The 15,128-nt window shown below is 32.2% G+C and overlaps 1 protein-coding gene across 2 annotated transcripts in view; it reads left to right on the top strand.

Annotated features, from left to right (window-relative positions):
• Positions 1 to 15,128, top strand: part of LOC145333487 (uncharacterized) — a 110,459-nt gene that overhangs the window by 80,812 nt on the left and 14,519 nt on the right. For both annotated transcript variants that reach the window (XM_080178639.1, XM_080178640.1), the window contains 13 exons: positions 425 to 496; positions 2,745 to 2,853; positions 4,269 to 4,356; positions 4,643 to 4,735; positions 5,028 to 5,090; positions 7,143 to 7,204; positions 7,787 to 7,865; positions 11,073 to 11,163; positions 11,824 to 11,876; positions 12,327 to 12,447; positions 13,327 to 13,478; positions 13,805 to 13,965; positions 14,625 to 14,765. In XM_080178639.1, coding sequence (XP_080034765.1) covers positions 425 to 496; positions 2,745 to 2,853; positions 4,269 to 4,356; positions 4,643 to 4,735; positions 5,028 to 5,090; positions 7,143 to 7,204; positions 7,787 to 7,865; positions 11,073 to 11,163; positions 11,824 to 11,876; positions 12,327 to 12,447; positions 13,327 to 13,478; positions 13,805 to 13,965; positions 14,625 to 14,765 — 1,285 coding nt within the window. The remainder of the gene's footprint in view (positions 1 to 424; positions 497 to 2,744; positions 2,854 to 4,268; positions 4,357 to 4,642; positions 4,736 to 5,027; positions 5,091 to 7,142; positions 7,205 to 7,786; positions 7,866 to 11,072; positions 11,164 to 11,823; positions 11,877 to 12,326; positions 12,448 to 13,326; positions 13,479 to 13,804; positions 13,966 to 14,624; positions 14,766 to 15,128) is intronic.

Below are 15,128 nucleotides of genomic sequence, written 5' to 3' on the forward strand. Positions count from 1 at the left end.
AGATAGGTATGTATCTGTATAAAGTTAGTTAAATAGATAGTAGGTAAAATGAATAGGTAGGTAGATAGATTGGTAAATAGATATATAGATAGGTATGTATTTATAATAATAGGTAGATAGACAGAAGACATAAGATTTATTTGCACAAATTGATAGATAAATCAATTTAGAAATTAACTTATAGAGAAACAGATAGCCGGACGACAATCATACATATAGATAGTGGAAAATATTTATTAATGGAAACCTAAGACGTTAGTTAGACAGACAGATAGACTGAAAAACACTGATATAGAAAGATAAACAGATGGACAAGATAAATAGATAGACAGACAAACAGATGGACAAAATAGATAGATAAACAGATGCAAAAGAAAGATAGATAGGTATAAAAAAAAGGAATGAAAACTATATATTTTTGCAGGAACCTAGAGACAAACAATATAAGTTCAATCCACGAGGAAACTTTCATCCCATTAAACAATATCAAGGATCTGTAAGTTTTTTTTTTACAGCGCAGTTGCTCTACAATTCTTTTGTGTTTGTATGTCCTGGGGCGTCCAAGCTTTTTATTTTGGGGGGGGTAAACATTTTTTAAGGGGGGGGGGGTAATTCGGTTTTGGGTTACCCCCCCAAAAATTTTTACCCTGGGGGTAAAATTTGCTTGGGGGGGGGGGGGGGTAATTACCTTCCTGAAATCTGTTGGCAGGGGTAAATTTTGTTAACCCCCCCCCCAAAATTTACCCCCGGGGTAAAATTTTTTGGGGGGGTAATTTAAATTTTATTAAATATTTAGTATTAAAAATGCGCGCGAAGATTTTTTTTTTTTTTTTGGGGGGGGTAAATACCCCCTCCTAATTCGTAATCACCCCATTACCCCCTCCCTTGGACGTCTATGTGTATGTCTGTAACACCTTGTGCAACCCTTTTATTGGGTCATTAAAAATCAACCAATGGTGTCGCTTATATTAGCACAGCCAAGTAGCAGAAAATAATTTAGAAGCATACGAAAGAGGCCTTTGAAAAAGAAAGGGAGGTAGTTAACTGTATTTACATTTATACTATAGATCTGTTTCTGTAACATTCATTTATTTGTTTCAACACTTATCTTAAATTTAACCCTTAACGGTCGGGGGGGGGGGGGGCGTTGAACGCCCCCCCCTCCGGTTTTTTCTATCTCATTTTCTGTGTGTGAGAGATGAAGAGCCCAAACTGCTTGACTTTTTAAGTATGGGTATGACACATAACTGAGAGTTGGAATTTTTTGAATATCTCCATCCTGGCGGGCACAGGATGCCAGCAAACCTGGCAGGGTCATCCAGGTAAAGAGCAAAAATATTTTTTTGACTAAAACAAAGCATTTTATCATACCAAAATACTAAAAAAATCCTCTAGTAGTACATCCTTATATAAAATACAGGTGTTCAAGTCACTTTCAGGTTCCAGGTATGATCCTGCAGGTCCTGATCCTCCAGGTCTCCAGAAATCTTTAAAAGGCTCCTGTGGCCGCAATTTTTGACTTAGAGACTTCAAATTTTAAACTTAAGCTTTTCTTACATGTCTACATAACGTATTAAAATTTCATGAAGATCCGCCGCCGTTTTCCCGCCGACCGCCGACTGCGGCGGCTGGCAGCTGCCAAGTACAGCTGCGGCCGCTGAAATTTATATTTTGATATTTCAAATGTAAAATTTACATAAAGATAAAAATTTTCTAGAAAAAAATTTTTCTTCTAGCTTCAAAAATAAGAAAATTACAGCCGTTTGAAATTTTTAAGTAAAAAAGGACCTAAAAACAAAGGTTGTTAAATAAAAGGGTGAAGGAAGCGAAAATTGACTTAGACTTATAAAAGGTCGGAAATTCATTATCAAACAGAGGACTTGCACAAAAAAAATTAGCCCTCTAGCTCTAATAGGAACTGAGATAATAAGGGGGGGCGTTGAACGCCCCCCCCCCCCCCCCCCGACTGATTAAGGTGCGGCAAGGGGCCCGACTGTAAAGGGTTAAACAACTACAAATAATCGATTATGGGCTTCAGGACAAACGCAGGAGTGACAAACGTCGGAGTGGACAAACGCAAAAATGTCTTAAATATTTCTATACATGTTTGGTTAGGTTAAGATATGAATATTTAATTAAGCCCCACTCAGGAGTTAGGCAGTTAAAAACCTATAAAATGGTTTTAAATAGGTTAGGCTAGGTTAAGTGTTTTCTCCGACGTTTGTCCACACAGAAGTTTGTCATTAATGCGTTTGTCCTAGGACCATTTATTTATAATATATTACAAAACTAAAATCAATCATAATAAATAGACTAATATAATAAGTATTATGTTATTGGATAGCTAAACTGCATATTTTTCCAATGCTGGTATTTATGTTTGAAATACCTCGCTGTTAGAAGAGTTTTTTGTCCTTGTTTTTAACGACAGTAGTGAAGCTACTCTATATCGCATGTGTTTGCGACTGCAAATATTGAAAATGTTTTAAAACGATGGGAGCCAGTGGATATTAGGCTGTTATTACACAAGTCCCCAAAGTTTTATAATAAATTTTTCTCATTTGCTGGCTTAATAATTTTTGGGACTATTGAATTTTGATTGGTTGGTTGATTAACCAAAAGTTTTAAACACTAATTGTAATCTACAGAAGAGGTAATCATGTGTATCATCATTTGGTACGAGCTTCAATCTATTGGCCATTGTCTTATCCCTTTAAATCTCTGTTGAAAACATATATTTTTAGGAACCTTGGTAAGAACAGTTTCGGCGTGCTACCCCATCAGGGCCTCAAAACCCTTCTGGAGCTGAAAACGCACAACAACCCCAGCTTGAAAGATTTCCCCGGAGCGCAGGTACGTAGCGCAGCTACTCTTCAATTATAATATCTATACGTCCATTTGTTTGTTCTTTAGTTCTAAAAAGTAACCAATAAAATATTCCAACAGAAAGAAGTAGAGAAATTCCAAAATTTAATTTTTGTCAATATTCATTAATATTTTATCTTTTTACTGAACTGTATTAAAGTTTATTTTTCTTTTTACCTTCATATGTTAATTTATTGATAAAACAAGTAATCAAACTTTTTATGTGTTTAAGAAGTGTTTATATTCTTAACTACTTTGGTTAAAATAGACACATTAAAAAGTCACATAAAATCTCAAACAAAAACAAACATACATAAAAACAAAGATGTCTTTGTCGATTTGAATTAGTCAGGATAAAAGGCATAGGTAATAATGTGTACAAGGATAGTTTTAAGTGATGGAGGGGGGTTGGTCAATAACGTCGTTTATTCTATTTTTCATATCCTCAAATATTAAATAAATGTTCGAAAACTGTTTTGTTATACTTAGATTAAAAATATCTTTAGATTATAGTTGCTGAACTACTAATCTATAATACTACCCCTATCTTTTATTAAACTAAATTATTTTAAAACCAATATAACAAGGATTAATTCCATAAAAATTTAAGTTCTATAATAAGAAAATTTAAAAATAACAGTCAAAAAATTCAATATTTGTAATGTTTGAAAAAATTTATGTTTCTTCATTACTAATGAATAAACTGTTTGATTTTTATTCAGTCAATAAAATGAGTATTTATTACAAATAATTTAAATTACAACATATATTTGCTATATTTACATACGTACTAGTAACTTCGCCCCTAAAAGAGTAACATAATTTTTATTTCTTATTTTGATAAGATGGCGGTAAAAAGCACAGTTTTGCTAATATGTAAAGTTCTACGTATTGTATGAACATATTTATATTAAAAATCATATCTTTTGTTTGGAGTTTTTGTCGGAGCAGAAAAAAAGATAGTTATGTGTTTAAGATTGTTTTGACAGTATGTTGAAATCAGTCTTTCATTTAGAAATAACGGCTGTCCCCTTAGCCTTAAGTGTCTTATTAAAGATTAATCAAATAGGAAGCATCTTATAGTGTATCTAGAAAAGTGGACAAATGTTACGACGAGTGGCTGAACTATACCAATTGACGTCATATTAGAAGGGAATATGACGTAAATCGGCATAGTTAGGCCAAACGTCATGACAGTTGTCCACTTTTTTGGAGACACTATAAGCTACTGCTTAAACAATTTTGCAACAAATTTACATACATTTTTGTAGGGATTTAAATTAATATTCAACTTAATAATAAACTCTTTAATTGTTTATGTTTGTTTGTCCTTTTTTTGATTTTAGAGCTTTGCTTTTATGGATGTTGTTATACTTGTTTTAAAAACTTAACATTATATTTAGATGTTTCCAAATATCCGAGTAGTTCGACCAAGTTATGCCTACCATTGTTGTCAGTTTATACCATCTACTTATCAATCATTAGTACCAGGTAATTATTAGTTTAAAGGCCAGAAATTTTCCTCAAATAGATAACAAACCAAAATTTAAAAGGTCTTTTACCTGCGTGCCTAGCTTATTTCATTAATTTTCTTATGAAAAATAGATGTAAACCTGCTATTAAGTTATAAGAAGCATCACTTGTAAGGATAACTGTTTCATTCCAACTAACTTAGATATTCATGACAATTTCTATGATTTTTTTATATTTTTCCAACACAATTTTTTGCTAAAATACTGTGAGTCACAAAAATAACTAACTATTTTTATATTTCTAGATTATGCTGATTTCACTGATTTATCCGAAAAAGTTTTCTTCCCCGAAGATTTTCACAATTCCGGATTTGGAAATGGGACTATTAATTGGTCAGGTTTGTGTTTTATTCCTTTGTCTTACCCCAAATAAATATGCATTTTGTCAATATACAATTTAAATGATTCATGTAACCTTTATTATATTAGATAAAATAACCATGTATAACATGTTATATACATGTTTTTTGTCATACTATTTAAAGTGTCTTGCTTTATTTCTCTTTCTTTATCTCTTTCTTCATCTCTTTTTTTCTAATTTTCTACCTACCTTTTGCGATCTATTAATTTCCCCTTCTACATATTTTTTCTTTTCTTTGTTTACACTTTTAAAACTAGATTTTAATTCAGGGAATCTAAGCAGTCAACCAGGAGAACAACTTAACATGGACTTATGGGAGAACTTCGTAGCAGGTAGAAAGATAGATAGATTAATGATTGGATAGATAAATATATAGATAGATAGATTTATAGATTGTTTGATAGGTGGGTATATATTGATTGTGTAGGAACAAATTTATATGTGCATATAGTTATATAGATAGATAGATAGATACGTGGATGGATAGAACTTTAGAGAGATGGATAAATGGATATATAGGTAGTTGTAAAGATGGATCGATGTATTGATAGGCAGATGGATATATGGATAGTTTGATAATTAGATATGCTGTTATATTAGTAGTTGTAGAGATTGCTAGCTCGATACTTGGATATTGAATGTATAGAGAAGTTGGTAAACTAACAGTTAAACTAACAGACAAACTAACAGACAAACTAACAGACAAACTAACAGACAAACTAACAGACAAACTAACAGACAAACTAACAGACAAACTAACAGACAAACTAACAGACAAACTAACAGACAAACTAACAGACAAACTAACAGACAAACTAACAGACAAACTAACAGACAAACTAACAGACAAACTAACAGACAAACTAACAGACAAACTAACAGACAAACTAACAGACAAACTAACAGACAAACTAACAGACAAACTAACAGACAAACTAACAGACAAACTAACAGACAAACTAACAGACAAACTAACAGACAAACTAACAGACAAACTAACAGACAAACTAACAGACAAACTAACAGACAAACTAACAGACAAACTAACAGACAAACTAACAGACAAACTAACAGACAAACTAACAGACAAACTAACAGACAAACTAACAGACAAACTAACAGAAAAACATACAAACATAGAGACAGACAGAAAGACAGACATACAGTAGACTTGTTATTTATTTTATGGCTAAAGTTAAGACCAAAACTTTAATACTTAAAATAGTTTTAGAAGAAAAGAATTTAATTTTGTGTGGAATCTTTTAATAAAGAAAATAGTTTACACATTTTTGCCATTTTTAATTTTGAATTAGGTTCGTGCTCTTGTAAAGAAAAATTTATTAAAATTCCATATGAATTGTTTAAAGGTTTTAGTAATTTTATGAATTGTTAATGCCTTATTTCGAAAGTACACCTTTAGAATTTAAAAAGTGCCTATTGGGTACTCATAACTAACCCTCCCCATATTATTTGTCATAAGTTGAAAATAAGGGCGGGGTTATTCCTTTTTCCTACGCCTAACTTTCTATATTGTATATTGTTTGGACACGTAACTCAATGAACCGACAAATCAAAATTCAACAAAAGTCCCCAAAGTAGATAAGCCAACGAATAAAAACCCATTATTATAAAACTTTGAGCAATAGTGTAATAAACAGCCAAATATCCCCTCCCTCACTGAAACTTGTGTAGATTTATTTATTGCATCCCTAACTTTGGATATGTTCACCCCATAATGGGCAGTTTACAGGGAGAAAGGGACAATGGGATGTTCATTACACTAGTACCCAAAGTTTTATAATTTTTATAATGATTTGTTGATTCAACAACTTTTGTGACTTTTATTGAGTTTTGATTAATTAGTTCATTAAGGTGAATTTCCAAACGTTTAAACCTCTAATTGTAATCTACAGATTAGGTAATTTTGTGTATCATTCTTGGTGATGTCCATCAATCTATCGGATATTTCTTATCCCTTTAGATCCCTGGTAGTTTTATTAAAAGTTTGAGGGTGTAAATCAGTCTCTTTATTGACAATACGACATCAACTTATAGGAAAATAATCAATTTGGATAAAAATTTAGGACAGGAGAGGGATCTAAAGGGATAAGACAATGGCAGACGAAGTAATTATAATCCCCAATGATAAATTACAATTACAAATACAATATTACCCATTTCGTAGATTAAAATTAGTGTTTGAAACGTTTGGATGGTCAAAAATATTTCAGCTCCAAAAAAATTTCTTTCTTGGTTTAGTAAATTTGGTCATCGCTGTCACATTATTAAACAGCATTAGAAAGAACGCTATTCTAATAATCAAAGCAAAACAGTCCCACACTCTTTATTTTTGTCAGTAACTTTGATATATATATTTATTTCAGGAATGGGTTACCCAGATATATCAAACTATGATGAAAATTCAATTAGTTTATTTAAACCCCAGGTATTATCATTATATTAAAGTAACAGGATGTATGTGTACCAAAGGATCTCCTTTACTTGGTAGGTCCTGGAAAGGTTTGTAACTATTTTGGGGGAGGGTAGCATTTACCCCCAAGAGAAATCAACCCCTAGTAAAAATGACACCCGCCGAAAATAATTATTTTAGACTTTTTGTTTTGAAAACTTTAATTGAAATTAAAGGAAGGGGTCATTTTCAACCCAGCCTTAAGGGCCCATTAAAGCATCTAGGGGCGTAGCCGCTAGTTTTTACTTTATAGAAGTTGGTTGTCTTTAAGTTTTATGGAAGAACCTTTGCCAAAACGAAAATTTTAGTCTAGTACCTATCGTTACGTAGTTTACTTATTTTTGACAAAGCTAATTTGACAAATGCTTTGCTTAAATCAAACTGAGTTAAATTTAAATTTTCTAAATTCTAATAATTGTATTAAATATTAAGTTTTAATATGCTTATTTTTTCCATTGATTTATTTTTGAAAAAAAGAAGTGTATTTTTATTCCAAATTAAATTCAATGGAAACTGTATTTTTTATGTTTGATTTGATGACAATATATGTTTTTTAAGGAGGGTATAGACTGCTACCCCGCCCCTGGACCATTTCTTCCTTGTAATGACCTTTTTGACTGGTGGTCACTCAGATGTGGTACGGTTTTTTTCTTAGCAGCGCAGCTATTCTATAATTAGGGTATGTTAGTGAGTCAAACATAAATTTATTAAAATTGATGTAAAATATTTGTGAATATTACGACAGGGGAAAAAATCGTCATTTCAGGTTGCTGTCATGGACATCATTCCAGATGGGATTGGGTAAAAGCTGGATGCGGGGATCGTTAATTTAGTCAGCTACAAGTTTTACTTCATTAGAGTACATGATAATCTGGTGAAAGATCCAAGTAATGATAAATCCATTCAGATAATTGTCATTGCCGATTTTCTTTTATTTAAACAAAACTTGGGTAGCAAATATCTTTTTGTGACCAAAAATAATTAATTTATTGTCATTACATCTGTACTTCCCACCATACATCCCAATTAAGTCTTGGTTTTCACATTATATCGACATGCTTTACCCTTTTAAAATTGTATGCATTATTTTGATATAAACTGCGAACCAAAAAAATAGGCAAATCTGAATTTGCAGAATAGCAGCTTTAATATTCATTTAGGATGATTTTACTGTAAATATAAAATGTAGATGCATCTTTTTGTTACAAGTTTCCACCGTTAATTTTTAATTAATCAGCACCACTGAAGCACAATATCTCAAAAACAGCATTTTGGGTAAAAACTGGTGAACCAAAAAGATATGCAAATCCAAAACAAATCAATAGAAAAACGATTATTTTGCATCTTTCTTCTGTTTTAAAGATTGAATCTGATAAATTAACAATTTTTTAAGGGATTTATGCATTAATTATTATGAAATGTAGTATAAGGTAGAAATTAATGATTTTTTAAAATAAGAAATATTTGAAAAAAAGAAATTCGACCCCTATCACTTTAGAGGACAGTTGCTGACCTCCAGTCTTATGGATGAAGCTAAATACATATTGAAAATATAATTACTACCAAAAGTATACAAAAATGATTTTTAATGTGTTAAAAAAATCCATTTTAAAATCTTGATTTTGAGGATGATGGCCTTTAAGATGCTCCTATGGGTAGTGATGGTGAGCCAAATGTTATCAAAGTGCATGACCATGATGACAACTTATATTTTGAACTATGGTCCAATTTTTGTATTCATAGCAGCCTCCAGCCAAGCAGGATTAAAAAACAAAAAAATTGCAATTTTAATTACTCAAATGCATAAGGTAAATACTGTCGTTTTTAGAAGATGTTTATATTTCTTGTCGGTTGGCTCCATTGGAGATTGCTATGACTACAAAAAATGGTACATAGGTTAATAGACAAGTTGATGTAATGGGCATGTACTTAAATAACATTTGGCTCACCATCATCACCAATAGGAGCATCTGAAAGGACATCATCCTCAAAATCAAGATTTTAAAATGTTTTTTTTAACACATTAAAAAGCATTTTTGTATACTTTTCAGGGTAATTTTTATCTTTAACATGTATTAGGCTACATCCATTAAACTGGAGGTCAGCAGCTGACCTCTAAAGTGATAGGGATTGAATTTCTTTTTTTCTAATATTTCTTATTTTAAAAAATCATTAATTTCTACCTTATACTACATTTCATAATAATTAATGCATACATCCCTTAAAAAATTGTGATTTTATCAGAATCAATCTTTAAAACAGAAGAAAGATGCAAAATAATCGTTTTTCTATTGATTTGTTTTGGATTTGCATATCTTTTTGGTTCACCAGTTTTTACCCAAAATGCTGTTTTTGAGATCTTGTGCTTCATTGGTGCTGATTAATAAAAAATCAACGGTGGAAACTTGTAACAAAAAGATGCATCTACATATTATATTTACAGTAAATCCGTCCCAAATGAATAATGAAGCTGCAATTTTGAAAATTCGGATTTGCCTATTTTTTTGGTTCGCAGTTTACATTGTCAATGGTTTGTTTTGGCAATCAAAAGTGGTCTTTACTGCAGGGACGTTCAACCTTTTTTTTGAGGTGGTAAAATGATGGGTTACAAAGGTTTGAGGGGGATAATCTGAATTTTTCTTCTTCTTCAAATTTTAGGGGGGTAGTATGAGGGGTTTCGTATTTGAGGGGGGTAAACGCAATTTTTCCTCTACCCTTTGATGTAATGTTTTGCTGCCATTATAACGACATACCTTGTACAATTTTATGAAATTATAACTACATAGTTTTGTTAACATAATAACGACAAAATATTTTGATAGAGTAGTGTCGATATTAATATCAGACAAATAACTCTGGATAATAGCTCATGCTTTGTCAGTAATAGTTTTTTTACTATTAAGTCGACAGAAAACATTGTCATAGTATGTCATTAGTATATATCTAGATTAACATGGTCATTGCCTAAATATGTATCGAATGGCTTAATTGACATTAATGAATCTACCTTCCCTACATATGCAAGGTAGAAATCAGAGTTTTAAGAACAGCTTAAGAAATAACAATTAATAATAACAATATATTGGGGGGATTACTCACATACGTATGTTTGTCTCTAAAGCTTTTTTTAGAGATTCTCCTAGAAAAGAGAAGCTGCTCTGTATTGGAGTTTGATTATTATAACTTTTTGACTAGTAAATCAAAATATATAAAAGCTTCACTACTTAAAAACACAACAAAACGAAGCATAATTTTTCAATACATGAAATTACCAAATTTTCTGAACCTATACCTTTTCCCCTTCTTCCAAAGAAAATGTCTCTGGAACAAAAATATAACCTTATTATATAGATATGTGTATATATATAATATGTATAATCATAAGGCTGATAACATCCATAAAAACAAAGCTCTGGAACGGTAGGACAAACGAACATTTACACTTGTAAGTATCAAAACTGAATAAACACCAATATATATGTATAAGTCTAAACACAATTGTGAATGAATTGTTTGTAACACTGATTAAATACAGGATATACTTATGTTTTTGGGACTTGATAATATAGATGCTTCGCCTAAAACATTATACCTTGTTGTATTAGGAATATTTTTTTCAAAAATCAGATGAATAGGATAATGAGAACACTTAAAAAATTGTTGTTAAAAAGTTAAAAATTAACATATTTTCAATAGACGTACGGACATTATTGTAACAAAAATACACGAAAAGAGCCAATCGTTACAGACGGATGGACCGACCCTAATTATAGAAAACCTTCGCTTTTAAAAATACAGAATGGCTAGGATATGCAATTTGTTTTTTTAAATATTGTTTTTATAGGAGTATGGATTGTTTTCTTGTTGGCTCTGCTTGGTAATGGATGTGTTGTGTTCGTTCTTGTTCTATCAAGATCTAAAATGGATGTACCAAGGTATGTTTTTATAGTCTAATATCTCATATTCTATTTGAGTTAGTACTCTTTTTTCTGTTTTATCCTTATAATAAAGTAACAGGATGTGTGTTTTTCTGTCTGTTTGTCTATCTGTTTGTACCGAAGGATCTCGCTAACCTCTGAACCGATCGGATTCTCCTTAACAGGGTAGCTTCTCAAATGTCCCGGGAGGATTTATAGCTATTTCTGGGGAGAGTACAACCACCCTACCCAGAGAATTCGACAAAAATAAAAAATAAAATATATATAAAACGCCGCCATGCAGACAAATTTTTTGGTGAATAGCTGATTTTAAAATAGATTAAAAGGAAACAATTTTACTTGTCCCTAGAGGCCTCTAGGGGCTTAGCCGCTAGTTTTTTTTATAAAGGATTAAAATTTGATTTATTGCCATTCAATATATATCAAATCAAAAGTATACAGCATTTTGGAAAGAATGTTTAGGCAATTTTTCGGAGGAAAAGGTCAACCCTGTTTATTTTACCAAAAACATTGATAAAGAAATTTATAAAATATTCTTTCAATTCACTAAAAGTAAAAAAGTATCACCTAATTATAGGACTATTTACTCTAATTAGAGTTAGACTGAAATAAATTTTATATTATTAAAATGTTAATTGAATTTTTATTATATTTTAGGTTCTTAGTTGCAAATTTGGCGGCTGCAGATTTTTTCATGGGACTCTATCTGGGTAAGTTTATTTATCTATATTTTACGGAATGTGTGCATGTAAATTATGATATAAAAACAGAAAGTAAGGGCAAAATATATATGGGTAGTTTTATAAATTTATATCTTATTTTGATGTGAGCTCATATTATAACAAGCAAAAAAATATTTCATTCGTCCTAGGGTGAGTTACAACAATTTTTTTTATGATTGCCATGTCCCCCGAACACACCACAAAATGGCATCGAACCTGTCAAGGATCACCATTACTACGAAGCTCAATCTGTCCTACTTTTGATTCTTATGACGTCATAGAAATAAGGGAGATGTAGGAGAAGTGGGAAAGAAAACCCCTAAAAAAGATATGTATAATCCCCCATTTTTAAGACGTCACAGAAATCAAAAGTAGGACAGATTGGGCTTCGTCACCATTACAATTCCCTGAATAAAAACTTTAACCATTTCTTCATAGGTTTTCTCGCTGTTTTGGACGCGAGTACGCTTGGTGAATTCAGAAAATACGCTATCCAGTGGCAGTTAAGCGCGGCTTGTGAAATTGCCGGCTTCTTCGGTGTTCTTAGTTCTGAATTAAGGTATTTTATACAATAAAGTTTTGTGGGGGGATTATTTGTAGGGCTCGGCAGCCGCGCGTCAGCCGCGACTAAGCCGTAAATTTAAACCCATTTGAAAAAACAAGGATGACAACATCCATAAAAGCGAAGCACTGAAACGGTAGGACAAACGGACAATAACACTTGTATAGTGTCTAAACTGAATAATCAGAATATAAAAGTATAAGAGTCGAAGCAAAATTGTAAGTAAATTTGTTGAAAAACTGCTTGATACAGAATAATGTTTATGGACATACTTACATGTTTAGGACTTTATTATAGAGTTGCTTTGCTTATGATGTTGTTCTTTGTTTTCCCAGGAATCAATATACCAAAAATCAGATCAAAAGGATAATTAGATCACATAAAAATTAGTTGTTAAAAAAGTACAAAAATCAACATGTTTAAAAGGGACATACGGACATTCTGGTAATGATTATAGAGTTGCTACGCTTTCTAAATCGTACCTAACTACTACTGGAATCATCGTGCCTAAATTAATGAATAAAAGCTATCTATCTCGGACGGACCGACCCTAATTATAGATAAGCTAGCTTCGCTTTTAAAAAATTTTGAAAAGAGGGCTTGCCACATTTGGTTTAGGTTTAGACTTTCAGCTAATTTTTAATTACAAATGACAAATATTAAATCTTACGAGAAAGAAACCAATTAAAAATTTCTAAAATAGCACGAACCTCTTCTGTAGATTAAGGTTAATTTCTCCGCTACTTTGTACCGATCAATTAAGCTTTTAAGCTATAATGTACGTGTATACCAGTATTATAAACAGTCTAAAGTCCCTTCAAATAAAAGTTATGAATTGAAATGAGTTTCTTGTAAATGATACCAGTTTTATTTTAGTGTGTTCACCTTGGCCGTGATAACGTTGGAGCGTAACTACGCTATAACTCACGCCATGCACCTCAACAAGAGGTTGAGTCTTCGTCATGCTGCCTACATCATGGTGGGGGCCTGGTCATTCTCCATCTTTCTAGCCTCCCTACCGCTGTTTGGTAAGTTTGTTTTAGAAGCGTAGCTATTCCATAATAAGTGTGTGTATTTACGTCGTCAGTTTAAAGCAGGGCTCAGGAGCAGCTGCGCCTCAGCCGTGCATTATCCTCAAATTTAAAGCAGCTTGTGTGCAAAAGAAAATTCGAAAACATATGGATTGTCTTTTTAGGAACAGGTTTAGACATCCAGGCGCATTTTAATTTTCTAATATGACGATTTCACTGATTTTGGTTTTTTTTATGGTTGTGGGACAACCGTATTTTTCCTAGAGGTTAACCGCTTGCGGTTATACTAAAAGTAGTAGATTAAAAACTGCATTCAATTTTAGGTATTTCTGACTACAGAAAATTCGCCATTTGTCTGCCCTTTGAGACGGAGGGTGCCTTGAGTACCGGCTATGTTATCTTCCTTATGCTGATCAACGGTGTAGCCTTCTCCATTCTCATGGGATGCTATCTCAAGATGTACTGTGCCATCAGAGGTTCTCAGGTATATACAGACTTGACTTATTTTAGAGTAACTTTTCTTTTTTCACAACACAATTAAAATCTTCCCTCTTAACAATAAAGAAATACTTTAGATTTAGCTGTAATCAGGGAGGGAGGGGACATTGGAAAATTATAACAATAGTCCCCAAAGTTTTATAATGGTGTTTTTTATTCGTTGGCATAAGTACTTTGGAGACTTTTATTGAATTTATTTGGTTATTTTATTAAGTTGAGTGTTCAAACGTTTTAAACGCCAATTTTAATCTACAAACAGGGTAATTTGGTGTATCGTCACTGGAGATGTACATCAATTTATCGGCCATTGCCTTATCCATTTAGATCTCTGATTTTTATCTTTTCTCTTAAGATTGGGAGAAGGGTTTTAGAGTGCATTTCCCCCCGTAAACTGGATCTAAAACAAGATTTTAAAACAGCATCCTATACAAAACTAAATTGTCTTTAAAATCAGGAATCTGAAAGTATAAAATAACTGAACGATAGAAACCCAATTAAATAAAGCATTAATTAAAATTCAATAAAGAAGTTAACGTTAAGCCAACGAATAAGAAAACGTTATTGTAAAAATTTAGGGACTAGTGTTATAAACAGTCCAATGTTTCCTCCCTCCATGCTCTAAAATCCTAAATATTCTATGTTTAGGCCTGGAATTCTAACGACTCCCGCATTGCAAAGCGCATGGCCCTGCTGGTGTTCACTGACTTCCTGTGCTGGTTTCCCATCGCTTTCCTCTCCATATGTGCTGCCTGTGGCCTACATCTTATCTCTCTGGAAGGGGCTAAAGTATGACTTTAATTAAATCCGCTACTATGGCCCAACACATAGCGGATAGTTCAACTCTGCGTCATAACTAAAAACGTTGAAAATGGTTCCTACTAATTTAGATGTGCGACATTAATAGTTAGAGTAGAGGGAATACCTTGATGTTTTACTCTTTTTCCAGCAGTATGAAAGATTTTAAATAATTTAAACGGCCATTTTTTATTTTTTTTATGAGAACATGTCTCACTAAGAAAGAAGCACCTTATAGTGCCCAGAAAAATGGAGATAAATTTTAAAACTTTTGGTCGAAAAATCCCGAACAACGTCATATTAGAATAATGAAATATTCCAATATGGCGTCATTTGGAATACTTTGACCAACAT

This window comes from Acartia tonsa, chromosome 12, assembly GCF_053477335.1.
Source record: "Acartia tonsa isolate MP-2025a chromosome 12, ASM5347733v1, whole genome shotgun sequence".
Taxonomy (NCBI): Eukaryota; Metazoa; Arthropoda; class Copepoda; order Calanoida; family Acartiidae; genus Acartia; species Acartia tonsa.